Consider the following 26,712-nt stretch of genomic DNA (forward strand, 5'->3'; position numbering starts at 1 on the left):
TGTCTTGACTTAGAGCTAGTCCACACATAGCCGGGTTGATCTTTGCTTGCTGTGAATGAGATTCCTCATGTGCTGACGCACAGCCTGACCGCACTGCCTGGGTGAGGTGTGGTTTTATCTGCTTGCCATGCAGGAGTGGTACCCTGTGGTGTACTCAGGAACCATGGGGTCGCAGCGTTGTCAGCAGGAGCCACGTCCCTCCCCTAGTCAGCGCTGCTGCCAGGGCCTTGGGACTGGCAGGGCGAGTGAGAACCGCTGGAGCACTCGGTTTTGTTTTGGAGTAAAGCACAGACAGTGCGCTGTGCTGATCCCAGAGTTGCACCAGGAATAATAGTTGATTACCGTGAGCCCATGACCAGCTGCGAATTGGGGACTAGCTGCTTCTTCTCACTGGGTTGAAGATTAACTAAACCCAGCTTGTAACCAGGTTAAAGAAACTGCACAGATGCTTGAAATCCCCCTAAAAGCAGGCTTTCAGCAACTTGGTTTCTTTAAGTATTACAAAAGCAGTAAGGTGCCAAAATGTAAAACTCTAAAAAGACAATGTTTAAACTGAAGTTTAAATCACTCGTGTTACTTTTGTTGAGTTGTTTTGCCATTGGTAATTGTCTGTGGGTGCCCAGAGATCTTTGCTTTGGATGATGGTATGTTTCTCACAATGCACTAATTATGAACATGCATTAATTACTATGGCTGCTATAGGCTCCTTGCTGTTTAAAAGCATATTTTTGTCTCAGTGTGAATGTATTTTACATACTATTTAGTAGTTTCATTTGTTTTCAAATTCTTCATGTTTTTCGGGTGTTGTAGCCTCTGGATTCTTCTTTCTCAGTGTTTTTTTGCACTACACCCTCCTCGACAGACACCTGTTTTTAAGTCCTGACAGGGAGGTGGAGAAAAACACTGTCTCTTAAAGCCTCTTAAGGGTTTTCTTTCTGAAAGAGAGAGCATGACAAATACAGTGGGATGAGAATGAATAGGGATTCTAACATAAATATCTGTAATAAGATATATAGCAAGCAAACTATATCACAGGAAAAGTTGTGGAATTTAAAACACCTGTTTGGACATTTCCTTACTAGTTGAACTGAGCTTTTAAAGATGTCTGCAGTTTTTCTTTGCCTGCCTCAGATAGTTTTTAAGTAGAAAAGAGTTTTTTTGTCTGGCGTTAAGGAGGAAACAAATGAAAGGATGTTATTATCTGACATAATTTACATATTTGTTTGTTGTCTTAGCTGTGTCACTCTTGAGTGTTATTTTCCTCAGCTATGTGCCAGGTTGATGCCAAACCCTTCAGGGACTGTGTTCATATTATGATAGACAGGTAGAGAAATATACAGTCCATGTCTTAAACTTTATATAGCTAAATGTGGAAATGGGGACACAGACGATTCCAAGGAAAAAAAATAATCATATTCAAGTTTGTACTTGTAGATGAGTGCATTAATGTGTCAGCTCTTATTAATGTTATGTTTTCATATGATCTTTACTGTGTTAGGCTACAGCACAAGGCTTAATTATTCGGGTTTGCTGATCTGATAGACTTCAGATGCATGAATTATTCAAAATAGCTGACTTAAGAGACATTCAGGAGATAGGGCTTTATCGGTAGTGCTCACAGGCTCATGCACCACTCCTGAAAAACTGAATGAAGCCTTTTGTTACATGTGAGATAATGTGATCTTGAAAAGGCTGTGCAGCATGAACAAAGCAAAGAGGATGTGCTGTCAGCAAAGACAGACGTCAAGAAAAGAGGCTGTAATTTATAGTGATGGTTTTAAAACACAGATTACACTAGTGGTGCTGTGTAACCACTTTTTAGATAAAACCAAGGTCCTTCATTAATTCTAAAGGTCAGTGCTGTATTTTTGTTGTCTGTTTGGGATCTCGATATTTTTATTTTGTGCGCATGAAAACTGACATTTTAGCAGCAGGAATGCAAACAAAATTCAAATTCTATTTGGCTGCAGAGGTTGACTAATTGATTTTTCAAAATTAATTCCCTATCATTATCCTTGAGTAAACCACAAACTGAATGTATAGGTTAGTTTACTTGCTTAGTATAAGTAGGCAATTTCCTTGTACAAAGACCCCTCCTTTCTGATCTCATTGCTGTAGCACAATTGAGCCACTGAACAGATCCTGGCAAGGCTGTTGTGCAGAAAAGCTACATTATCCTCATGTGTATGTGGTGGAGAAGCATATCAACCAACAAGGAACCTTTCTTTCCCTGTAAAAGTTTTTTGGGTGAGACAGACCGAGGACTATAGGTTTGATTCTGGAGGGATAATCCTATTTGCAGTTGGTGTAATAGAGCTGCTTGAGTGCAGCTTCGTTATTAAACACCCTTCTGCTGATCTATGATCAAAACGTTCAACAGGCTCTTTCCTTGTTGGCATGTTCAACCAGTGTAATATGCAGAAACTCAGCTGAGTCAGACTCCAGGTATATAATTACAGGAAGGCACCCAGTTGCACAAGTCAGCACGAGAAGAAGAATCAGGCCTATATTTAGGTAGGAGAATGAGGAGAGTAATTGAAGAGGATCTGCTAAGCTTGGAGACCAGTGTCTCCCTGCCAAGGAAACAAAGTACACCTGTATCAGGATTTAAGAATCTATGATCTCACAGGCCTCTGAGTAAACCCCAGAGCAGACTGTGAGTAAACAAGGAGGATGGATAAAGAGATAGATAAGACTTTATTGATCCCGAAGGGAAATTGATTAACACAGCGTTAACAAAGATGAAAAAGCAGAAATGAGAGAAAACTGATCGAAACCAAAAGAACCTTTATTGTTTAATTGTCATGAAAATATTCAAACCTAAGTGTTTTGGTAATCTATACATTTATTCTCTGTGTGGCATGGTGTTTTTCACCAGAATTGTTTGCAAATGTGCTCTTTGTGCAATTAAGACAAAATATTTTGTACCAATGTTCATTTACAGGCCAGAAACAATTAAATTAGAAAAACTGTAGTGGTGTTTGTATTTGTTGGATTCTGTCCCAAGTTTTCAACCAATATTTTGTAACAAGGAAAAATAAATAGGAATGTGCTTTTGCAACCCCTATAAGTGAATATTTAACCTGGTAAATCTTGATTTATACTGACAGTGAAGAAATAAGCAGTGTATTCTGAATATTTTTTTTAATCATCATTAACTAAAACATTCTGTTTTTGAGGTGTGTGACGCATTCTGAAATATATTTGCTTTAATTCCATCTGTTTGCCCAGGAGAGTTTCAACTGTGCGTTCCAGATCACGGTAACCTAAGCCCAGGAGCTTACTTGCTATTATCCTCGTGTGTTCAAGGAAGAATATCACATGACGTATGAAAGCCCTGACTACGGGGACCATTGATATTCTGCCTAGTGTCAGTTTACTTCCTGTACAGGGCTGCTTTTATCCTGGTTTCAAAGCAGTAATCTCACAAAGGTTTTGTAGTAAAAGGCAGGAGAATTTCAGTTTAAAGGCTTTTACTTTGTGCTCCTTGCACTCAGCTGCAAGGTTTAGAGCAGCGAACTCTGACCACAATGAAATTTTGGGTGCTACATTTAAAGGCTACTGTATATCAAATTCCTCTTTCAAATCTTTCAAATTGAGAAACTGTTCAGAAAGTTTGCATGGCAAATATTTAATACCCAGATACACAGAGGTCAGGTGCCATTTATTTATTTATTTTTTTTAAGTGCAAAAAGGTCTTAGCCTTTCACAAAATTGAGTATCTAGTTGTAATTGCCAAGAAGTCATCCCTTTCTGTTTGCTGTAGGTAATATCTTTACACTTATATAGTGCTTTTCTGGACACTCCACTTAAAGCATTTTACAGGTATAGGGATTCCATCCACCACCACCAATGTGCAGCCCCACCTGGATGATGCGCCATAATGCTCCCCACACACCAGCTCTCAGTTGGGAGGAGAGCAGAGTGATGAAGCCAGTTCAGAGATGGGGAATATTAGGAGGCCATGATTGGTAAAGATGAGAGGGAAATTTGGCCAGGAAACCAAGGTTACAGCCGTACTCTTTTCGAGAAATGCCCTGGAATTTTTAATGAGCATGGACAGTTAGGACCTCGGGTTTATGTCTGATGGCACCATTTTTCTAGTATAGTGTCCCTATCATTAGGACCCACACAGACTGTAGGTTGAGTGCCCCCTACTGGCCCCTCTAACACCTCCTCCAGGAGCAACCTTATCAGCAATGGAGTCTCCCATTCAGGTACTGGCCAGGCTCACACCTGCTGAGCTTCAGTGAGCTGCCGGCTGTGAATTGCAGTGTGATATAGCTGCTGGTAAATAAGTGGCAGTCAAACAAAAGTCTCATGAAAATTAAGAAATAGTAGCATTCTGTCACAAACTTCACAAAAACTGCATGGCCACAAAAGCCTCTTTTCCAGCTGTTTTTATTAGTAATTATTAATTTCTGAGTATTAATGTCCAAAGGCTTAGAACATTTTAAATGTGATTTGTTAAGATGGTGGCTTGTTAAATTCATAAGTCAATTGGAACATAAATCTGTACATCCTTTCACCCTCTAGATTCACATTTGTCCTTGTTGAAGAAATTATTTGCTTAATGGGCAAAAATTTTGCAAGCATTCTCCTTTTCCATCAATAGGAGTTTTTGACCTATAAAAGGTGCAAGTTCGGGGCTCTCCAGGCCCCAGCTCCTGCATGTCCAGGAGGAAATAAAGACCCCAGAGTGCACAGACTGCTGCTGGGAACCAGCAGGCTCAGTGTGACTAGTGAGGAGGACTTGAAGTTCACAATAGATCTAGATTTCTGATAAAAAATAAGAACAGAAGCACATCAAGTAGGGTAAACATTAAGGGACAATTGGAGTTTCCAAAAGTTAAAAGGGAAACAGACCGCCCATTCAAGCATGAAATAGAAACCTGTATTTCAGTGGACATCTTTAATAAAATATACAGACAAAACAATTCCAGATAAATTCTGGCAAGATCCTCCTAGACCACAGATTCTTAGTCCTGGTCGTGAATTGACCCTGGTTTTTGTTTCAGCTGGGCCTTTAATTGGTGGCAATAATTGATTTGTTTGTTGAGGTTTTCTCTGCACTCATGGTTTCAAAGTGACCCCAGTACTATGGTTCTCGGTGCTAGTGCTGGGTAAAACCATTTTTTTCAAAGTTTTTTCTGATTTCTCCCACCAATCATAGACTAATTTATTTCAATTTTCTATCTGAAGCCTTTCAAGTCTTAAAAAGGTGAATGAGATTTGTGCTGATTAGTAATAATAATAAGCTTTATTTTATATAGCACCTTTAAAGGTGGCTTCTCAAAGCGCTTTACAGCCACTTTACAACAATAAATAAGAAGAACACACAAGACAAAACACAACTACAATATATAGAGGAGGCTGTGGATGGTGGTACTAGGAAAAGCAGAGGGGTGAAGAATGGAACCAGTTAAGTCAAGGCTTTTCTAAAGAAGAGGGTTTTGAGTCTGGATTTGAAGGAGTTTAGAGAAGGTGACTCTCTGATATCCTTGGGGAGTGAGTTCCAGAGCTTGGGGGCATAAGAGGAGAAGGCCCTGTCACCCATACAATTTAGACGGGCTTGGGGGAGAGTAAGGAGAGCAGAATTAGAAGAACGAAGGTTGCGAGGTGGGGAGTAGGGCGATAATAGTTCAGACAGGTACTGAGGTGCCAAGCCATGCAGAGCCTTATAGGTGAGCATGAGGATTTTAAAGTCTACATGGAATTTGACCAGAAGCCAGTGCAAGGACTCCAGGATAGGAGTAATGTGAACACTTGCACTAGACCTGGTCAGGATTCTGGCTGCTGAATTTTGGACATACTGCAGTTTGTTAAGAGTAGATTTAGATACCCCAGCGAGAAGAGCATTACAGATTAGTGGGTTTCAGGAATTCCCTCATTCAAATGTTCTAACAGAAATATAATTAAATGGACTTAAGGAGGAAGAAAAACATTGATTCACTGTGGGAGTTTGATTCATCATCATTCCCACCTGTATCTTGCCATCCTCATTATTTTATCAATTAAGAGCCATTTAGTCACAAAATAGGAAAGCAAACTCTTATTCAGCAATTTAGGAGAGACTGCATAAAGTTGTGTGCCCTAAAGTTCTTGGAAATATTGGACCTTATGGTGCAATTTAGTAGTGAGGGCAGAAAAAAAGTTTAATCTAGCCAGCAGATCAGTTACAGACACAGATTAACACTGGTTAAGATCTCAGAACAAAAACAAGAAGATAGTCCTGATGCATTAGTACTAGTGTGAGACCTCTGTTCTAGTATAATTAGTAAGATTATTTTTTAGGTAGAAAGGAAACACAACATTTCGGCTGTGGAGCCTTCTTTGGGTGTGTCACACATATGTGTTCACAATGCAGCACAGCTTCTTGCCAGAGAGCTAGCCAGACTACCATTTAAACTTCAATTATAGTGCCAGCAAAGCATCAAGAAAAGAACTGTATCCACAAACCACCAGAGTTATTTGTATTGTTCTTTGACGACAGGAGAAATGTGGGCAGTGCAGTTTATGGTGCATCCCTCTACAGTGAGGAATGTGAAGCATGGCGTAGGGGTGCCATGTTATAAATTACAGCACATCTGCTTGGGTGCACTAGTCTCACAGCAGTGTAAATCTTTGGTTATCAAGGCCGAGAGGGCGATTGTGGGGCTTCTCATATTGAATCATTTGGGGTTTTCCTCAATTAATTAATAATTCATATGACAGCATTACTGGACCTAGTCAAAGGAGGAAATCTGATGTTGTGGACCAGTTACACGTGTGTGAAGCCCTGCTAAATTAAGAAAGAAAGCTTGTTCTCCCCTGCACTGAACAAAGTGTTCATTCAGGGAAAACTAATTTCTGACTTTTAGGAGGACTGAAACTTGACCTTGGTGATTAAAATGTGCCACTGGAAACGCATCATGTACTGTAAGCTTTTTTTCCCCTGAATGTTTCTGATAAAGCCTCCTGCACTGGTTTCTGCTGTCATCACTGAAATGCTGTGTGACCAGAGACCATTTTTTCAGCATATAAATGACTTAATTTCACTTCCTGCTAGCTTATTCCAAAAGTAACAATGACTCAGTCATGTCAGTCTGAACAGAACATGTAATATGTTTATTCCATGCTGAATAGAGAGGAAAGAAAACACAACGTTTCGGCTGGGGAGCCTTTGGGTGACACCTGAAGAAGGCTTCCCAGCCAAAGCGTTGTTTTCTTTCATCTTTTTTCAGCATGGAATAAACCTTTACTTGTTCCTTTACAGCCTACGCATGCTAACACAGCTCCCCACCTGAACTACTTCAGAATACGAACATGACTGGGTCATTGTTAGTTTGGGTATAAGTAATACAAATATATTATATACGTTAAAACAGATTACAGCATGCAAAGTGTATTAATTTGCTCCTGAGCCCTGTTATTTGCAGTGTATCTTTAGGTTATTAAGGAGCTGTTTAGGCTAAAGGTTATTACTAACTTGCTCATCAGACATATTTCTCTTTGGACAGTAAACTTTTCTAAAACCCCAAATCTAAAATCTACATTTACATATACTTTTTATCCACTTTCTAACCACTTTATCCAGTTCATGGTTGTGAGGGAGCTGGAGCCTGTCTCGGCAAGCAATGGGCGCAAGGCAGTGTATCCCCTGGATGGGATGCTAGTCTAGCACAGGGCAGACAGACACAAACAAGTACACATTCACACTAGGGCCAATGTTTGCAGAAAATCAAAAATCCAGGTGTTAGTTTGTAATTTAATTGTCTCCAGTGGCTGGATTTAGAACAGACCTACCACCTTAATATATGCTTAAAAAAATATGTATTTTGATAGTTTCCATTAGTTTGCAAAAAGGCACAAAAGGATTTTAATGCTGAAAAACATGAAAGAGTATGTGCAGATTGATGCCTAAGGAATGAGTTTATAATTATCTTTCATTATTATACAGTATTTCTTTGCTGTATTTTGATGTTGCACTATTGAAGTTGTCTGATCCAGGTATTGAAAGTGTATGAAACTGTCAGGAACAAATAATGTTGCAGGAAGCCATTCTTCTGTGCTGTATTGTGTGAGATTTACTCCACTTAAATCTTTTAATACTATTTTAAGTGTTCATTTTCTTCAAGTTAGGGCAGTAAAAGTGCACATAAGAAAGAGCTCTCTGAAAAATGAGACTTTTTATGGTCTGTTTATGCTTGATTAACTATTAAAGAAGAACAGTAAATACCACACATACAAAACACTCGGAGGATTGTTGAGGGAATAAACCACCTGCTGAGACACAGGGGCCTGAACTGTTCTGCTATCTGTGCTGGTGAAATATATTTTTCATATGGAGGAGCATTGTTTGAATTATCTGGCCTGATAAATGTGTGCTTTTTCTATCAATGTAGGTTACAGAATGCATCCTCCAGGAATTCCCCTCTTGGTTCTTCTTTGAATATATTCGGTGAAAAGATAGGGTAGTGTTTATTTAGTTTAAAGTCCTGTCTGGTTCAAATTCAGAAAGTGTCTGTGTTAAGTTGTTCAATGTCCGTGTTGTAAGCTAAAGCAAGTTGAATAATACATGAACAGAAATTTGTAGTGTATTCATTTTAAAGAAATAGCTACAAGGGTTAGAAACAGTAGGAACCTCCAATATTCTTGTCCAGCTACCCACAATGACCTGGCAGAAAGAGTCCATGATGTATTACTGCCGACAATTGGGAAAATTGACGGATGATACACAGGCAATTAAACTGAAACACAGCACGCCCGATATATTTACTGTTCTTTGTTCATGCATGTTGCTGAGGATGCTGAGGGATACTGTAAATTTAGACAAAGCTTAATCCTTTTACAGAGTTGCTGTTTCCACATACTTGAGGATCATTTTTCATTGAACAGAAATTTTCAAATCACTATAAGGTTTCCCATATACTCAGGGATTTGCAAATAGGATAATTTTTGCCCAAAGGCGTTATTTGTCAGTTGAAAGGAATAGCCCAGTGACATTTTCAGAAAATCCAATAGACATCTTTTCCAATGCAAGGAGATTAATACTTAAAAGCAGAATGCGCGTGCTAGCAGAACTGCAAGAGAATGCAGTCAATTCTTCTTAATTAAAGTTTACTCCAATACCTATTTTTTCTGTATTGTAAAACATTATTGTGGTGTCTTTTATCTTTTTGTGTAATGAGATAGCTGAAATCATCTTCATTAGCTTTTAAGAAGCCCAATTTAGATTACTTTTAATCCATCTGCTTTATTGCAGCTGTAGTATTTTACCTTACCTATTGCTAATCAAACATAAATAAGGAAACATGTTCATGAATTGGCTGTAAACACTTGGAAGCAACCTTGCCTGATCCCCCCCAGCTACCTATTGTCTTAAATACAACTTTTGTGTACATTTCAATTGTATTATCTTTCGAGACCTTTGGCAAAGATCAAGTGTAGTAACTTTTGAGGTATGAAATGAAAGAGTCTCATATCTTCTCAAACTCTCCATGCTTGTCTTTTAGAATAAATCTGATCATCTTGAGATGCAGCTAAAAAAGCAGTCTACTGAGCAGTGTGTGGTTGACAGTCAGTATACAGTATCTTTGTCTTTGGCTGTTTAAGGCACTAGAGAAAGATGCAAAACTTGCCATTTCTCCTGTTATGTTTCAGTATGTGCTAGTATACTGTACACAAAGCATTATCAACTTTTGGATTTGGATAAAACTTTTGGGAAATTGTACATTGGTGTATAATGCTAGTGCAGTTGTCCCACCAAGTGCATCATTTTTTGCTTGCTTTGCAATCTCGGTTTATTGTCCAGAATATATTTCCAGAATGAAACAACTTACAGAGCTCATGCAGGAGCCCTACCAGACAGCTTCACTGCAGAAGTGACCTCCAGAAGAATGCTCACCTGTCAGGCACTTTTCTGCCATGCTAGCAAGGTGCTGTGTTTTGGAGCGACCAAAGAGCAAACAAGGATGTTGAACCATACACCCACTTTCATTTCAAAGGCTCAGCCACAAAATATATAGAAATTCTAGTATGATACTAAATATTGCACCACAGAAAAGGTCATATAGTGTTAGTGTTTTAACATTTCTGTACACACATAGTTAGAAAAGTTGGAATGTATTAATGATTTTTAATTTACTGTTTTGTTTACTTTGCAGCATTCCATGGTTTTTGATTGCTTGTGAGTGAGTTTTGGCATGATTATGCATTGCAAGGTCATCATAAATTCACCAATTAATGCATCTTGTGTCTTACAGTTCCATGAACAAGTATTTTCACCCTTTCATTTTTTTTTTTTCCTTATTTTCCCAACTGAATTTTACCAGAGCTTCATGTGGATCCTTGCGATAAATTAAGGGAACGTGAGTGAACACATAACACCAAAGTTTGAGGCTTTCATATAATTGAAATTCAGAGAACTTTCAACCGCTTATTGACTTCCTGGAAGGCTAAAGGTTAGAGAAAACATTCAAAATAAGTAACAAACATTGTGCTAACTCTAAAGGCAAAACTCTGTATATTGCAAAGAGATCTGTGTCCTTTTTTCTACAGCTATTGGTATCCTAAAGTTCATAAAAGGTGATTTGAAGGCAATGGTGCACTGTAGAATTTGGATTTGTCCACAAACCTAAACTTGAAATTAGGTTTTCATAAAGCAAGATGGTTTGGATTGATTTCAATGGAAGTACACTTCGTGTAGCTTTCTTAATAAATTATTTTTTTCCAAGCCTAAAAATTAATGTGAGTTTAATAAGTGCAAGTCTTGACAAGCCAGTCATATTACATAAGAGTTTATGCTCAAAATGCATTTCCTGTTTATTCTTAGAAGTGGTTCATTAGGTAGGAAAAAAATCATTTTGCAGTGTTTTTATAAATGGGGAAGATATACAAAAATCACTAAAATGTTGTCATAAAGTGTTTTCACCTTAAATGTATTAATTCTTCTTTTAAGATGAGCAGTTAATGAGGATTGAAGTTAGGGGTGTGTTCAGATGGCTAAAAGATCTTGTCAGTTGCGTGTGTTTTTTTTTAAAGCTTTATGCTGCCAAGGCATAAATGCAGCCGTTAACGATAATTATTTTACAAGTCTGACCACACTCAAGGGGGCTGACCTTTTCTCAGTATTCTTGAACTGCTCAGGTGAAGAGGCAGATGGCGAAGTCTGGCAGACACTGGGAGGAAGTGCCAGGCCATTTACAGCCTGTCCTGCTCATATCTGGGACATGGCAAGCAGGCCTGGCCAGGTTCCTGATCAGAGGGGGCTGGGCTAAGCCACTGGGAGAGAGAGCTGCACTTGCTGAGTTCAGATAAAGTTAACACTTATTCCCAGCCCTTGGTAGGTTGGAGGAGTTGTGTCAGGGCAGCCTTTTCATATTGCTGAAACTGTTGTTAAACTGTAGTCCTGTCTGCTAAAATCCCAAAGCTTCAGAATTTAGTTTTTCCATTATTAGGCCTGGGAGAGGGAGGTAAGAGGAGTCAAATCCTATGAGATACAGCTCTGTGAACAATGTTAGTACAATGTTATTTGTTTACTATTAAACTTTCTATGTCAATAGGACCCACATGAAATTTGATCACATTCAATGGGGAAAATAAGCATAAATTCAGAACATCTGAAAGTGGGAGAATACGTTTTCATGGAACTATATGTAAGAAAAGATTTCCTAAATTAGTTTTTTTGGCCTGTTATTAACAAAGATACTGTTCTAATTTATCATACATCAAGTTTATCAGTGATTGTTTTTGGTCTCCAGCAAGAACATTTTTATTTGTACTGTAAGTCACCAAATTTCCAAATTTGCCCAGAGAATGCTTGCATTTAGACAGTGCATACTATGTTTGATTTGAGTATAAACGTTACCCGCGTTAACCAATTCAATAATCTGGTGTCTGAACATGAGTGTTAGATAGTGATGAGAGAAACATAATCTAGAAGTTCACTTTGCAAGACAAGAAGTGTGGTGCAGTGCAAATGTTTTATAGTTCATTGGCTGCTCTACCTGTTATTTAAGAAATGCAAATAGTTATTTTCGTCTTTGGTGGAATCGCTCGGGGGTGTTCTTATGACAGATTTACGACAAAGATAAAAAACAAGGTATCTATCGATGCCAGTAATTATAAGTCTGCATCCAGCTTCATAAGGAGACCTCGTTGATAGTGTGTTTTTCGGTAGAGTCACCTCCCACGATGAAGATGGAGACTCCCACCATTAGTCCCTTTAGGCTACGAAGTACTGTGTTACCTTGAACACCAGGGAAGAAAGCAAACAACAGGCTACATGCATTCTGCAAAGGAATAAGTAAAGGTTTATTCCATGCTCAAAAGAGAAGAAAGGAAACACAACGTTTCGGCTGTGGAGCCTTCTTCGGATGTGACGGGTTTTCACTTCTTCAGGTTTCACACAGATCACACACATCAGCATGGAATAAACCCGCTACCTGTTCCTTTGCAGCCTATGCGTGCTGACTCAGCTACCCACCTGAAATATGTGATCTCTGTGTTAATCCTTCTTGTATTTTACAAAACCAAAGAATTATCTTTGAGAGTCGACAGCTCTATTTAACAATAAGTGTTCTATCCATACAACTTCTCATTACTAGTTTTTTTTTTGGAAAAAAAAAGGGTCTCTTGACTTCACACTACACCTGCTTCTCCTTTAGCCTATCTACTGTATGTCTTCAGTATAGAACTCAGGCAAGCCACTGGGAGGTGCCTTCAAGTTCTGTCACTGCAGACCTCAACCAGAAAGAGCTTCTACACATGTTGTAATAACCTGGGGCTTGGGCTGGGTAAAAGCTTGTGTCAGATGTGGAAAATGATAATTGACATTAGTTGCGATGACAAGAAGTGGAGCACAGGTGGTAGATTTGGAAGTTAGTTCTGTTTTGGTTTTAGCAATGCTTAGCTGTTGGAAGTTAATGTTTATGCCTCCTTTCAGAAAATGTATTTTATATCTCTGAACCCATAATATACAGGACCTTAACAAACTGTGCTGCATATGTGAGCTGACACAATACACCCAAAGAAAAGTAGCTGGGAGGTTTGAATGCTGTAGTCCTGTCTAGTGAGATTCACTGGCAGTGCCTGGCACAGGTGTCCAGCCATGTTATTTTATTTGTTTTTTTGTTGTATTTTAGGGGTCAGACAGAGCTAACAAATTTTGAGTCTGTTTATATTAAATCTTCCCATGTTGGAATACATATGACATCTTATGTATGTTTCCATGAGCAACAACCTTCAGTATTGGACAGACCATTTGCAGACAATCATAGAAATGTATGATTCACTGTTGCAGAAAGACTGTATTATTTAGAGACATTTCCTGGGGCTGATGTGTGTGTGTGTGTTAATATTTCTTTTGGCACAAAGGGAGTTCGTTCAGCCTCTCCTCTCACAATGCTGCAAGGTGGCATTCCTGTAGTTTCCACCTGACCGGTACTAAGTCGCCAAAGCAGACATTTCCTTATTTTTTCATTCTTAACAAATGGAAAACAAAGAGAAGTGGGAGGAAAAATTGAGATGTAAATATTTGAACTATGTTTTTATCAGTTTTCTAACACTAGTCAAAACTCAGAACTGACAATTTCTGTTGTAATTAGAAATAGCAAATCCCAGTTTATCCTGTGTGAAATGCCAGTTCTAAATTGTAAAGTTTACAGTTTACTGCAGTGTGATCTAAATCATAACCGATTTTTGTCTTTTTGCCAGTTTAATTAATATCTCCCTGTCTGTTGTAGAATGTACTGTATGTATTCAGCAAGTCTGTGCTGTATGTGCATGTGGAGGCCAGGAGCACATATACACATATACATAAAGAAGTTGGTCAAAATTAGAGCAGTACTATACTAGCAATGAGCATATAAAACTCTGTTAAGTCAAGATCTGTGGCCAGCGGTATTGAAATCCAGGTACTTGGATGACCTCAATAAATCTCCTTTTCCTGGATGATGACAGTGATCATCGGGATCAAAGCTCCACACTTCTGCCTTTTAAGATCCCATATTCCACAGGCAAGCGATTTTGTCTTTTATACTTTAAGTCTTTAATATGCAGGTTCTGTAATTGTGTTTTTTATGTGGTGTAGTGCTATTGTCAGTTGCAGAGAAAGGCAAGGGAGCATTTTGCCTGCTTTCACCTCATCATTCAACAATGCATATACTGTACTTGTGCCTTATCCTGGCTTGCTTTCTTTATGTAATTATACTGCATCTCATATATACTCATGAACAGGTAATGTCTAGTACTTCTCTGTGGTTAATCTCCTCTAAATCTTATAGACGTTCCCCATCCATTTTTTCAAAAATACCTTAGAACTAAGGACTCACATTGTGCGTAACAGGGAAAACATATCATTTCTTAGTTGAAACATGGCAATGAGTATTTGTGGTTCTGAATTAGGACTTGTTGATTAACTTGTGTAGTTCTGGGACCTGTCTCCTGCTCTTCAAAGACCAGTCTAATGAAGTTTTAGATTCCAACAACTCTTGTAAATATTCTTTGTTTTTATGAAGTGATGTCTGCAAAAGAAATTAAGATCATATTGATCATATATATAGCTTTCTCTCTATATATACTAGTTACGGTATATATATTAATAGCTTCTTTGAAAAGTTATCTTTTGAGCTTGTTAGGAAATCGAAGTGTTTGTCTGAAAACTTGAAGACGAATTAACCTCAAGTAGTGTGGTTTTGGCAGAGCAAGTTGTACCTGAGGGAATCTCAGGGCTCCTCCCTTGAGCACATGTTGTTCACTTGAATTACTGTGAGGAAACCCTCATTGTCTTGCTCCTCTCCTGTGAGAAATGGGGAACAGGAGAGAAATGCCCGGCTGTCCTCTCGTATTGCAGAGCAGTGACTGTGCCATGCTGCGGTGATCCAGGGAGGTTTTGCTGAGCACATGGAGCTGAAGGTGTGGGTAGATGGAGTGGCACGAGTGGTGTGCGGCCTGTCGGAGGAGACGTCATGCCAGGAGGTGGTAATAGCATTGGCCCAGGCAATCGGTAAGTTTCAGCTCTTCTTTGGGCGGTTTAGAGGGTGCTCAAACCTATTTAAATACTGCTGCTGTTGGGGAAAAATGAAACCATTGCAGCAACAGTGTTGGAGATGTCTGATTGCTTTCCACATCTCAGCCTGCTGGGGCTGTACCGGTCTGCTTTAGTAATGCTACATAAGGCGACTTCATGAAGGCAGGTTCATGTGCACACAGCACAGAGCAAACCCGTCTATGCCTGTCACAGGTGAAAGAGGAAGCTCATTCTGACATAAGAACATCAATTTTTGATCAATTTTGAGCATCCTCTGCAAATAACTTCCTCAAATGTCCCTTTAGTTTAAAGTGAAAAGGTATTCCAGCTTTTAATTTGAAAAAGAAGTAGGGAACCTTCAATTTTGATCTAGGTGTTCAATAATGGCTTACATGCCTTGAGCTTTCTGTAAAAGCTTTAGCTAGGTTTATTGAAACAAAGCCATATTTGACAGATCAGAGCTGTGTTTGACTGATGTTGTATTAAAGTGAGACCTTAAAGAACACAGTCAGAACACAGATAGAGATGTCTGTCACTAAAGTGCTGTTTTGTTGGGAGGTGTTATTACCTCCAGTTGCTTGTGACAATATGGGGATCTCTTGAAATATATGGATCCCTAATTTAATGCTGTTCTTCAATTAAAGTCTGTTTAATTTAATCTAGTAAAAGCAAACCTTCCAAGCTGCAGTATAGCTATTTCTATGACAAGGCATGCCTGCCATCTTCCTAAAATAGTTGGAGATGCCACTGCAGCAAAATTCAGATGAATCATGATTAAAACAATGCTAAAATGATGTGCTTTATTTTGCTACATCCAGTTAATCCCTCCATTTTCTAACCACTTCACCCAATTCAGGGTCGCAAGGGAGCTGGATCCTATCCAAGCAAGCAGTGTGTGCAAGACAGGGTACACCCTGGATGGGACGCCAGTCCACTACAGGGCACACATAGACACAAACACATTAACACCAGGGCCAGTTTTCCCAGAAGCAAGAAACCAGAGCACCCAGAGAAACCGCATGCAAACAGGAGGAGAACATACCCCACACAGATAACACCCCAAGTTTAGAGCTCAACCCAGGGTTCCACCTCTGCGAGGCAGCAATGCTAAAAACTGCACCACTATGCCACTCAGCTTCATTACATGAAATCTACTTTAATTCCTTGTAGACTGTATAATATTGTATTATAATGTATAATATGGAGATCTTGGCCTTTAAAAAATGTTTTCCCCTCTAGCAATAATGGAATAGTTTTGGATACAATACTTGATGTCATTGCCAAAGTTAGTTAAAAGCTCCAAATCTATAAATCTTCAAATAAGAACATAAAAAGTAAATGACAATAACAGACTATTTAGCACATCAATGCTCATTTTCTTCTACTAGCAAATCTATCACAGTATCAAGACTAGACTTGAACATTCACAGCGTCTCCAACATGTGTCCTGGAAATGCATTCCAAGCGTTTAATAGCTCTTTGTATAAAAATAGTGCTTTGTAATATTAATGCAAAATTGGCTTTTAATCACTTTCCGTCCTCATAAGGCATCTTCTTAAGTCCTGGGATGAGTCTTATTGCTCTTCTCTGGACTTACTCTAATACATCTTAATCCCTTTTGTAAAGTGGAGACTAGAACTGTTTGCAATAGTTCAGAAGTAATACAATTGCTTTGTAGAGTTACATAATAAATTCTCTTGGCCTGAAGTCTATACTCTTCGCTATATACTAAGTATAATTGCCTCTTATGATTCCTCTTTAATTGCTTAGAAGAGAGTGATGAAGATGCTTCAACCCTCTGTTTTTTTCTCAATGGTTTCTAATTCAGCTTTCTCCAGTGTATATACAAACTTTAAATTTAATACCATTAAATTTAATTTGCCACTTACAGTATCTGACCATTTCCGAATCACAGCCGAATATTTCTTTAGTGAATTATGTCCTGCATGTTGATCATTCCTACAAGCTTGGTATCATCAGGAAGGGGGCTAATTTTCTACAGAAATCTGGACCAGTTAGACATGTACTAAGATTGTAATGTAAGTGGCTGAGGACCCAGACATTGCCTCCGAGTTAATGTTACTGTTTCTGTGATTTTTTTCAAGGGAAGACAGGCCGTTATGTACTGATTCTGAAACTGCGAGACACTGAGAGGCAGCTGCTGGCCAATGAAAGACCGTTGGAGTCGCTGGCCAAGTTAGGACAACACAGCGCGGACGTGCAGTTTATTCTGCGGAGGACGGGCCCCAGCGCCAGCGACGGTCAGCATACTGAGCGGACTCTTGCCAGGGACAGCTTCCCTTTGCCCAGGCCGGCTGAGCCAGAGCCCCCAAAACGCAAGGAACCCAAAAAGTCCTTGACCTTCAACTTGGGCCCCACAGGCCCTAGTTCCCCACGAACGAGATTGAAGCAGTACAAACACAGCCTAAAGGACTCACAAGAGCAAGTGGCTCCTGTCGCGTCGAAGGAAGATGTCTTCAGGCAGGTGCTGCTCCAGCAGGAGAGACTCCAGTCCCTGGAATCCCAGCTGGAGTCTCTGGAGTCAGAGATCCAGTCGTGGGAGCAGCCTCCCCCCGGCTGCAAGCTGGAGGACGAGCTCCTTCTGATGGAGCAGACTGTGCGGCGCAATGGGGCAGAGCTGGCCCATGAGGAGTTCTGGGAGACCGAGCTGCAGCTGGAGCAGGAGAGGGAGCAGGACATGCAGAGGCAGATTGCAGACCTGCATAGGATGCTGGAGGACTGCGGGATCAAGCTCCAGGACTTCACCACCAAGTCCAGGGCCCTGGAGCAGGAGATCTCGCAGGAGAGGATGGGGAGGACTAGGAAAGGCAAGTCCGCCAGCCCAGAGGAGACCATTTCCCTCGTGAAGGCTGAGATACACAGCCAGTACAAGCAAAACGTGGAGCTGGAGACCTCCCTGAGTGAGACCGAGAGAGCCTTGGTCAAAACCGAGGCCATCCTGCAGGTAAGCAGGGAAACCAGAAGGGGCATTCAGGTGAAGTGAACTCTTGGGTCTCAACAGATGGTACCTCTCTGGAAGGTGGGGCTGTTTGCTCCCAGTTAAGGACAAGTTAGAGAAAATAAACTTTTCCGCTTCTGAAATATGGTTTAAAAATCTGAGAAATCAAATATATTATCATATACATTAAAAATAAAAATGTTAATTGTTGTAAGATTTTAATTGAAACCATCATGTTTCTTTATAACCCCTAAAAGTCTGAACAGGGTGATTAAGTGGTTAAAAATGTCAAGTGCTTTCTTATATTGACTCGTATGTCTGTTAACATGAAATGTTTTCCCTTTTGAAACATTGCAGTATTGATCTTCGTGAGTTTAGGGATGGAAAACTATCTCTGTTGATCAAGAACTTTGCCGATCTGGGGGTGTATCAAATCAGGACATTATCCTTGTGCCACACATTTTCTGTTTACAGTACTAAATTTAAACTGAAATATTTGGAAGGTGAGTGAATAGATCTGTTGCAGTCATTGCTTGGTTTATACATGTATTTCAGGATCTCAGTTAATGCCAAGGCGTGTCACAAGTCACTCCAGACAGGTTAATTACTATATAAATCAACTCTAGTGCAGTATTATACTACAGTATATTTAGTAGTACATATTTGCTGTCTCTATATATGTAATATCATACATATAACACTAGAGTGGTATAGACAGCATATATACAGTATTATAGTAATCTACAGTAATGTGTTTCTGTGAACTGTGATACTCCTGTAGTATTGAGATTATAGAACATACTGTAAAGTTTTGTTTAATGTCTGTCATACAGGATTATGAACCATACAACCCTACAAAAAGTTAAAAATTCTGTAACCTGATGTATATAGTGTACAAATAGGCAGGTTAGAGAAATAGTGATTTAGAATATATAGTATATCAAGGTTGGGTGACTAAAATATGGCTTTGTTCTAACTTTCGCAGAATGACTTGTGTGCACATCTCTTAGAGCACTGATACACACCATAACACATCAAATCAGCTTTGCACTTTTTGTTCCACAGTGCACTGTATATTATGTAAACTCACTGGGGTTTATGGAAAGGGGAATCTACTTGAAGCATGTTGCTGAGTAAGCACATTTTTCCAAACACATGGTTTGTTGACACAACAAAATAAATTCAATTATGGGAGTTGGAGGTTTCCCTTGAACCTTCTAATAATTATGTGGTATCACAAGGTCCTTAGCTCTTTCAGCCAAAGCAGATCAGTGCTCACTGTATCATGTTTACCACTGTGCTTAACACTGTGTTACCAAAGTGAAGTATTATCTCCCGTTTTATCATAACAGAGCTTAAATTTGTCATTATATAAACTTTCCATGACTATTTATAACTGAGGCATCAGTGATGTTCCCTCAGATGCAAGAAAAAAGACACGTTTTTCTGTTCTGATATGCATTCTTGTCCTTTCCATGTCTGGCATTTGAGGCCAGTCCTCAGTGGAGAGTATTTATGATCCTTAAGTTAAAATTTCTATCTTTTTGTTTGCTGACCTCTTGGAAGTATTTCTTCTCAAGATGCAGTTTTTGATTCTAGAAAATACATGGGCATTTTGAACTGTTTATGTATGTGAACAAATAGATAAAAATGTTTTGCCATGGCTTCTTCAAAGGTTTCTGTGTAGTGAACTGGCCATACTAAGAGACATTGCCCAGGAATAAATCAATCAATGTCATTTCATTAAGTAATAGATATTTGCAGAGTTACATCACTTTCAGTAAATGTTTAACACATTGTGCTACTACAAGAAAATAAATTGCACTACAACAGGATATTCAAACAATACCAATAGCCATTTCCACATTGGGACTGAATCCATGCTCTCATTGTCCTGTACAGAACAATTGTTTTTGCTTTTGGTATCATCAGCAAAGTTTTGTATAGTTTAGGATTTTTAACAAAAGTGAAAACAAAATCCATTCTTAACATCCTGTATTTTATGTCTTGGACACATGCTTTGAAAGTTTTTTTTGCTTTTTGCTTCTTGCTTTGGCCATTAATTACAGACCGGCACTCTTGAGATTGTGTAGACAGGGCTGCCTCTCTGTGGATAAAATGTGAATTGTTCCTTGAATTTAGTTTTCTTGGAATGCATTCTGCATTGCTTTAAAGACAGGGAAAGACTAAGCTAAATGCTAACAAACCTGAAATCACTTCCTTATAACTTGATTTTGTGATAATAATTATTACATTTGGTATCATGATTAATACCAACAGCAACAAATTTGAATGTTACATTGTGTGAATTAACTAGGTACTACCATTGTTTACTTTGCATGATTAAATTAAAAAAATATATTTTAATGGAAAGAATGTTGAGATGAGCGACTGTTTAGATTTTGGCCTCAGGGTCAATATTAAAATGATCCCTCATTTTGTCCAGTCAGCTGGTTTCCTGTGCACTATTTTTCACAGTGTGTAAACCAGGAAGGCTGTCTTTACTGTACATATCAGGCAGAGGTGGGAATGTGTTTCATTCTAGGTGAAGGTCTTCCCTGCTCCTTTTACAGGGCTAGAAGACACATCCTGAAAGGTTTGGTATAGAGTGGTGTCATGTGAATCCGGAGAAGGCGTGCCATGGTTAATTGACTTGGTGACAGATATCACATTCATTATTGATCATTGTGCATAAGCAGATGATGCTTTTACAGCATAGTACTTTAAACAGATGACTTCATCATCCCCACCTCCTCTGAATAACATTCATACTGTCTCAGAATATAACTGTATGAGCTAAAAGCTAAAATGTGTGTAAGAAATAACTTTAAAGAAATTAAAAGCATGGAGTTCCACTTTTTAACATGAATACTCATATTAAAAACTCTGAAATGATTAAGCAAATTTTTTGTGCTTGGTGTGAAGAACATTAATAACCATAAATAAAATAACTGTAAATATTTATTTTTTAGATACTTTGTGCCTGATAAATGTAAGGATTTACTTCAGTTTCTTGTTATGATGTTACAGTTGCACTGACCATCCTCAGCTCATCCTGCAGCTCATACTGTACATTTTCATATTGAAAAACGAAATGACTTGGATGTTCGTACTTCACTCCTATCAAGGTTGAATACACAAATCAAAAGTATCCCTTTTGCCATGAAAGGCCATGAGCTCACAGATATTTTTTATGTTAAAGTCAGTGATATAGCATTGCTGCCTTGTAGTGATGGGGCCTTCTGTTCAATTCCTGCATGGCGTTTATATGTTCTCACCGTGTCCGCATGAGTTTCCTCCCACAGTCCACAGGCATACTGAAAAGGTAATTGGCTTATGGAAAAATTTGCCCTAGTGTGAGTGTGTGAGTGTATTTGTGTTTGTGCTGTGTATCTGCCTTGCCGTGGACTGGCATCCCATCCAAATGGACTTTACCTAGCCTAGCGCCTGTTGCTTGCTGGAATAAACTCTAGCTCCCTGCGAGCCTGAATTGGATGAAGGGGTTGAAAAATGAATGGATGGGTGTTCATTGTCAGCCTTAACTTGTATGGCATGCAGAATAGCCATGAAAGAGGATTCATATTTCCTGATTTATTTTTGAAGAGATATATTATTCCTCAAAAAATAATTAAGTCTAAAAAGCAAGGATCTTTCTTTCAGTCCTTTTTCTTGAAGCATGGCCAACTTTTCTAGATAAAACAAATGGACTTCCAGCATAAAAGTGCAAATGAAACAAATCCAATGTGTTTCACTTTACTTCTGCCTTCACTCTTTGGATGTTGTTTTCCCCCGTTTGCAAGATGTTTTGATGCTGGTCTTGATTTGTTGCTGTAAAGTTTTGTATAAATGTAGGCTTCATGTAACTACAAACAATAGTGTCACAGAGAATACTTTTTGAGGGTGCAAAGAGAGAACTTATCTGGTCAAGTGTCATTGTGTTAATCATTTAAACCACAGTCTGAGAGCACAGCCTCTGGGAGCCTCCTTCAGAGTGTCTTTTTTTCTTGCTAACATTACAGAGTCCCTTCTGTTCTGAGAAGCCCGGAGCTTTAGAGAACACCTGGTCAGATATGTCCAAACTTGTTAACTGAATGAGGCACTGATGTGGGCAAAATACACTGCTGGCCTTTCTTATCTGTCCTGTAAAGGCTGTTGCAATCAAGTCCAGTACAGTGTCCCAGCAGTCCAGTCCAGGGAGAAGTGCTCCTGACCCAGTTCTATACATTTCATGCCCTGGTTCAGAATGGGAATATTTGCTCACATTTTTATAGCACTCTCTGCATTTCAAAGAATCTCATCAAGCTTCACATGTAGGAGGGAAGCCATTTCAACCCCTGCAATGCAACATATACCTGGGTGATGCACAGCAGCTGTTAAGCACCAGCAGAAGTGAGAATTTACTTACCTTGTTCAATTAGGATAAAAATTAACATCCCTGCTCTTATGAACGGTAGCATAGGAACCATTACAATAACTTTAATGATCAAGTCTTCAGGACCTTAGTTTCATGTCTCATCCAAAGGGTGGAGCAATGTGGAGATCCCCTCTTGCTATGCTGGGTGCTGTTTGGTCCAGAGACCAAAAGATCAAAAGCTGTGGGTTTTCTGGGACTGTCAACCCCAGTACTGACCACCTTGCTTTGCTTCGGAGATCTGGCAAGGTGGCAGCACTGCCTTTGCTGTATCATTGTTTTTGCTTCTCAGCCCAACCTTATTATATTGTCCACTGGGTGTTTGGTTTGACTTCTGTGTAAAAAGTGGGTGAATCGGAAAATGCTGGAAAGATTATTTCTAGTGACTTGAGATACTGTTCTTTCGCTGGGCATTTCTAGGCCGCTTACATAAGCTGAGGTGGGATAATCAAGAGGACAGGAGGGTCAGTCAGGAGGAATCTGCCTGTGTGAACAGTTGTGCTTAACGTCTCTTAATAGCCCAACTGTCCTGTCACATCTGCCCCCACCTGCTGTTTGCACAACCCCCTCCCCCGGTAGAGCTGCCAAGCCCTGCTCACTGTTCTCTTCTCCAGGCAAAGAACGAGGAGCTGGACGAGCTGAACAAGGAGCTAAGGCAGTGCAACCTACAGCAGTTCATCCAGCAGACCGGCACTCCAGGCGCCCCGCCACCCCGCGGAGAGCACCACACCCTGCCGCCTCACGCCCAGCCTGATGGCCTCGCCAGCGCAGGTACTCTGCTAGCTGTGTGGCCCTGCTAGACACTGCCGCAGCACTGTCTGTCTCGGGGTTCGGGCTAGCACACTTATAGACATAAATCAGATTTTATTTGTTTATTTGCATGTGTACATGTACAATGGGATTCTTATTTATGCCAGTCTGCTAGGACATGCACAGTACAAGAGACAACACCACACAATGTAGACAGTAAATGATAAACAGGATTACAGTATGTACAGACAATAAACAAACAGAACAATAAATAGGTGGTAACTGTGTCAAAGCACAGACGGCAGAGGTGCGTTGAATTCTGAGGCATTGCACAGTTAGCTTTGTGTTGTCAAACTAATTATTTCTTGGTGCCTCTTCTGCATTTTTCATACATCCTCTTGTATGAAGGCTCATGGGAGCTCAGGGAGGTGCTGTGCATGCTCAGGGCCCGTGAGTGGCCAGGGTCGAATCCCAGCAGAGACACACCTTCAAATGGTAGTTCAGGTGTTGCAGCAAAATAATAATTGATATAAATATTATCACTCTTTATCTTAAGCCTAATAACCATGTGTGCAGCCATGCATTTTGGATCAGCTAAGATCCCTCTTGTGGAGTGGTGCAAGAGGACAATTTCTCAGTCTATCCATCTGATTTACTGTTTAATTGTTTGCAGGCTTTCTGTAGGGGCTTTTTGATTTTTAAATGCTTCACCTGTGGAGGTGTTGTGTTTTTATAAAAGTGCTGTAGGGTGTGGACTGTTTGTGTTCTGTGTCTGGGAGGAGAGAACACAGGCGGAGGGTTTGTTCAGTGGAGGGGTTAGGGTTAAGTTTTTTCCCCCCTCAAATCCTGATAATACCATTCTTTCACAGGCTCTTCGCTCTCCAGCTTGGAGTCTCCCCCTCGGCCCACAGCGAAGCAGTTCCTGGGGAACCCCCGAAACCTGCAGAACCCACTTGTGGCCAGCCTGAACCCCGAGGGTGTGTATGTGTGAGCGAGTGCCCCAGTGCCTGAGCTTGCAACATGCCTGGGCTGGGAGGCCAGGGCCCGAGGCGCCAGTTACTGCCTGCATGATGGAGCCTCTGCTTCCCAGCTGCTCTTTCTCCCTCTCTCCCTGCCTCTCCTTCTCGGCTTCTCTTTGGGGCTCTTGTAATGGCTTCTAACTATTCCAGCAGAGCTGCCCCCACTTCACTGGGGCAGAATTTTTTCATGCTTGATTAATCTAGAACGTAATAACGCAGAGTGGGAATTTCCACTTGAGATAAACTAACAGTGCTTTGTTCCCTCAAAAAGTAATAATTCATTTTAAATAAAAGAACCTTTGGTTCTCTTTCTGCCAAAGAATGTATATACTGAAAAGAAACCTAAACATCTTTTTAAAGATGACAACCCAGAGAGGATGCTTTGTGCTTCTTTCTGTTGCATATTCATCTGTATATCCATAGACAATCTGTTTTAAAAAAACCGTGCCAAATATTAAGCTTTAATTTGCAGCTGTGAGAAATTCTTTCTGTAAGATTTTGTTTGCACATTTGGCAAAACATACAAAGACTTGCTTGATCTGTGCTTTATCACTCCTATTTTTTAGGCTTCTCAGGATGATTCCATATTCTTTGCACCCTTTCCAAAATGAATCCCAGTGTTTTATCCTGAAAGAACATGACTTGTATGGTCTAGCCTGCTGATCTAGTAGTCTGAAGTCACTGCTCTGCAAATGTGGATTGTATGTTTAATTTATGACTGGAACCAGGTGCCTAGCTGCCTGAATACATTCTTACTTGAGCTGTCAGTCCATTTCAGAATCAGTAGCTTGGATTTCTCACATTCAAACAGAGGGGCTTGCAGATCTCAGTAGTATTTAGCAAAAGCAGTTGTACAGTATATGCTTCCCATTGAAAACAAAATGTAATTTAGTGGCTTTGTCTGATTCTCTGACCATTTTTGTCCCAGTTACTGTTTGCTCTCCAGGCTCCTCCTACGATTACTAGAAATATATACTGAGATTCCTTCAGTCAGTCTACATGACAGCAGGCATATCAAAACAGATCAAGAAAGCTGACCTAGTTTTTACATTGTGTCAAAACTCACACAATGCATACAAACACTTCTTCTATATGTGCAAATTATCATAAGGTTCAAACTTACATTGAATCTGTAAACAAAGTGTTTTAAAAGACAGGTATGTAGTGAAAGTACAGTAGTTAAAATTGATGTTTACTACATATACATAGGTAGCTGTAGTTTCCTATTTTCCACTGGTCCATGAAGATAAATGAGATTAGAAGCTCTGCAGCCTCTCACTCAGATGTAGCTCTTGCCTGGGTCTGACAGCTCAAGGGTGGGGTTTCCTACCGTCTTTACTGGATGCTGTGCAATATGGATCTCTCCAGCTTGGGACCAAGGGCAGTTCAGACATGCAGACGAAGGGATTGATTTTTTTTGGCAGCTGTCCTCTTTGCTTGCAACTGAGACGCATGTCATCTCTTATTTCTCCAGCCTGTTACCTTAAAAGAAAAGCGCTTAGGGTCACTTAGATTATTTTTGTATGTCTTGCAGTCCTATCATCCAGAGAGACTTCGTGGAGATAAAACAGGGCCAGCACGTGGAGGAAATGTTCACTGTTCACTTTATATCACAATATATTTAACCTTATTATTGTCATTTTCTTTGTAAAATTGATTTATTTCTGTGAATTATTACTTTATGTATATAAACTTATTAAAAATTGCTTATGTGTTTTAGATCTTCCATCTCCCTTGTTTTTGATTTACTGGAAGAAGTGTTTTAAAAGTACTTGATTATCTAGGTATGTTTAGCCTAAGCCTAAACCTTTGTGAGAAAACATCCATGCCTTCTGTGTGTAATGTTTGCTTCTGTCTCCAGCACTCACCTCTTCTGTAATGCCAATGCAATCCTGCTGCTCAAACAGTAAGACAGAAACAGGAGCAGTTTGAAGTGAAACTAGGTATTGTTAAGGTGTTTCTCTTCAATTTAAGTGATGAGATAACTAGCTTTTTAATTATTTTCGCTGACTAGTGTCAACCTCTCCATAATGTACAAGAAGAAAACAGATGTACAAAAGAAACACAGTTTGAGCTGATAGGAGATGCGGAAGGGGCTGACAGTGTCTTGAACAAGGCTTTATCTCAACACGATGTAGGACTATGTGAGGTGCAATAGTGGGGTTGAACCACAAATGATTTGGTAGATGCAGAATAAGCTGAAAGAATTATGAAATTAGATCCTGCTTTAGTTGCCTTTCCTGTATAATGGGCTTCCAGGTTTCAAAACAGTACATTCACATACTGTATATGAAATTTCCTATTTTCTTAGTACAGTTGTTCCCTGAATTACCCATCACACTAAAACTGATCACTTTTGCTGACTACTGCACATGGGAAGGGGTTTTAGCATCTGACCTCTTTAGGTACAGCTGCTGAAAACATGTTTAACCTATAAAATTTAAAGGTAGTTAGAGACCTATCAGAACATAAGACACAGGAATGAAAAAACAGGCAATTATGAACAACCCTATGAAGACAGCACGGACACCAAAGGAAAATGAAATGTTGAGCTTTTAGTTTT

General features: G+C 39.7%; 1 protein-coding gene across 6 annotated transcripts in view; it reads left to right on the forward strand.

Moving 5' to 3' along the window:
* The window catches only part of rassf7a (Ras association domain family member 7a), a 55,471-nt gene extending 29,603 nt beyond the window's left edge, over nucleotides 1-25,868 (forward strand). For all 6 annotated transcript variants that reach the window (XM_015338267.2, XM_015338270.2, XM_015338266.2 and 3 more), the window contains 5 exons: nucleotides 14,834-14,986; nucleotides 17,116-17,975; nucleotides 22,995-23,151; nucleotides 24,000-24,107; nucleotides 25,684-25,868. In XM_015338267.2, coding sequence (XP_015193753.2) covers nucleotides 14,884-14,986; nucleotides 17,116-17,975; nucleotides 22,995-23,151; nucleotides 24,000-24,107; nucleotides 25,684-25,715 — 1,260 coding nt within the window. In that variant the 5' untranslated portion in view covers nucleotides 14,834-14,883 and the 3' untranslated portion in view covers nucleotides 25,716-25,868. The remainder of the gene's footprint in view (nucleotides 1-14,833; nucleotides 14,987-17,115; nucleotides 17,976-22,994; nucleotides 23,152-23,999; nucleotides 24,108-25,683) is intronic.
* The last annotated feature ends 844 nt before the right edge of the window (nucleotides 25,869-26,712 follow it).

The sequence above is a fragment of the Lepisosteus oculatus genome, chromosome 21, assembly GCF_040954835.1.
Source record: "Lepisosteus oculatus isolate fLepOcu1 chromosome 21, fLepOcu1.hap2, whole genome shotgun sequence".
Classification (NCBI taxonomy): domain Eukaryota; kingdom Metazoa; phylum Chordata; class Actinopteri; order Semionotiformes; family Lepisosteidae; genus Lepisosteus; species Lepisosteus oculatus.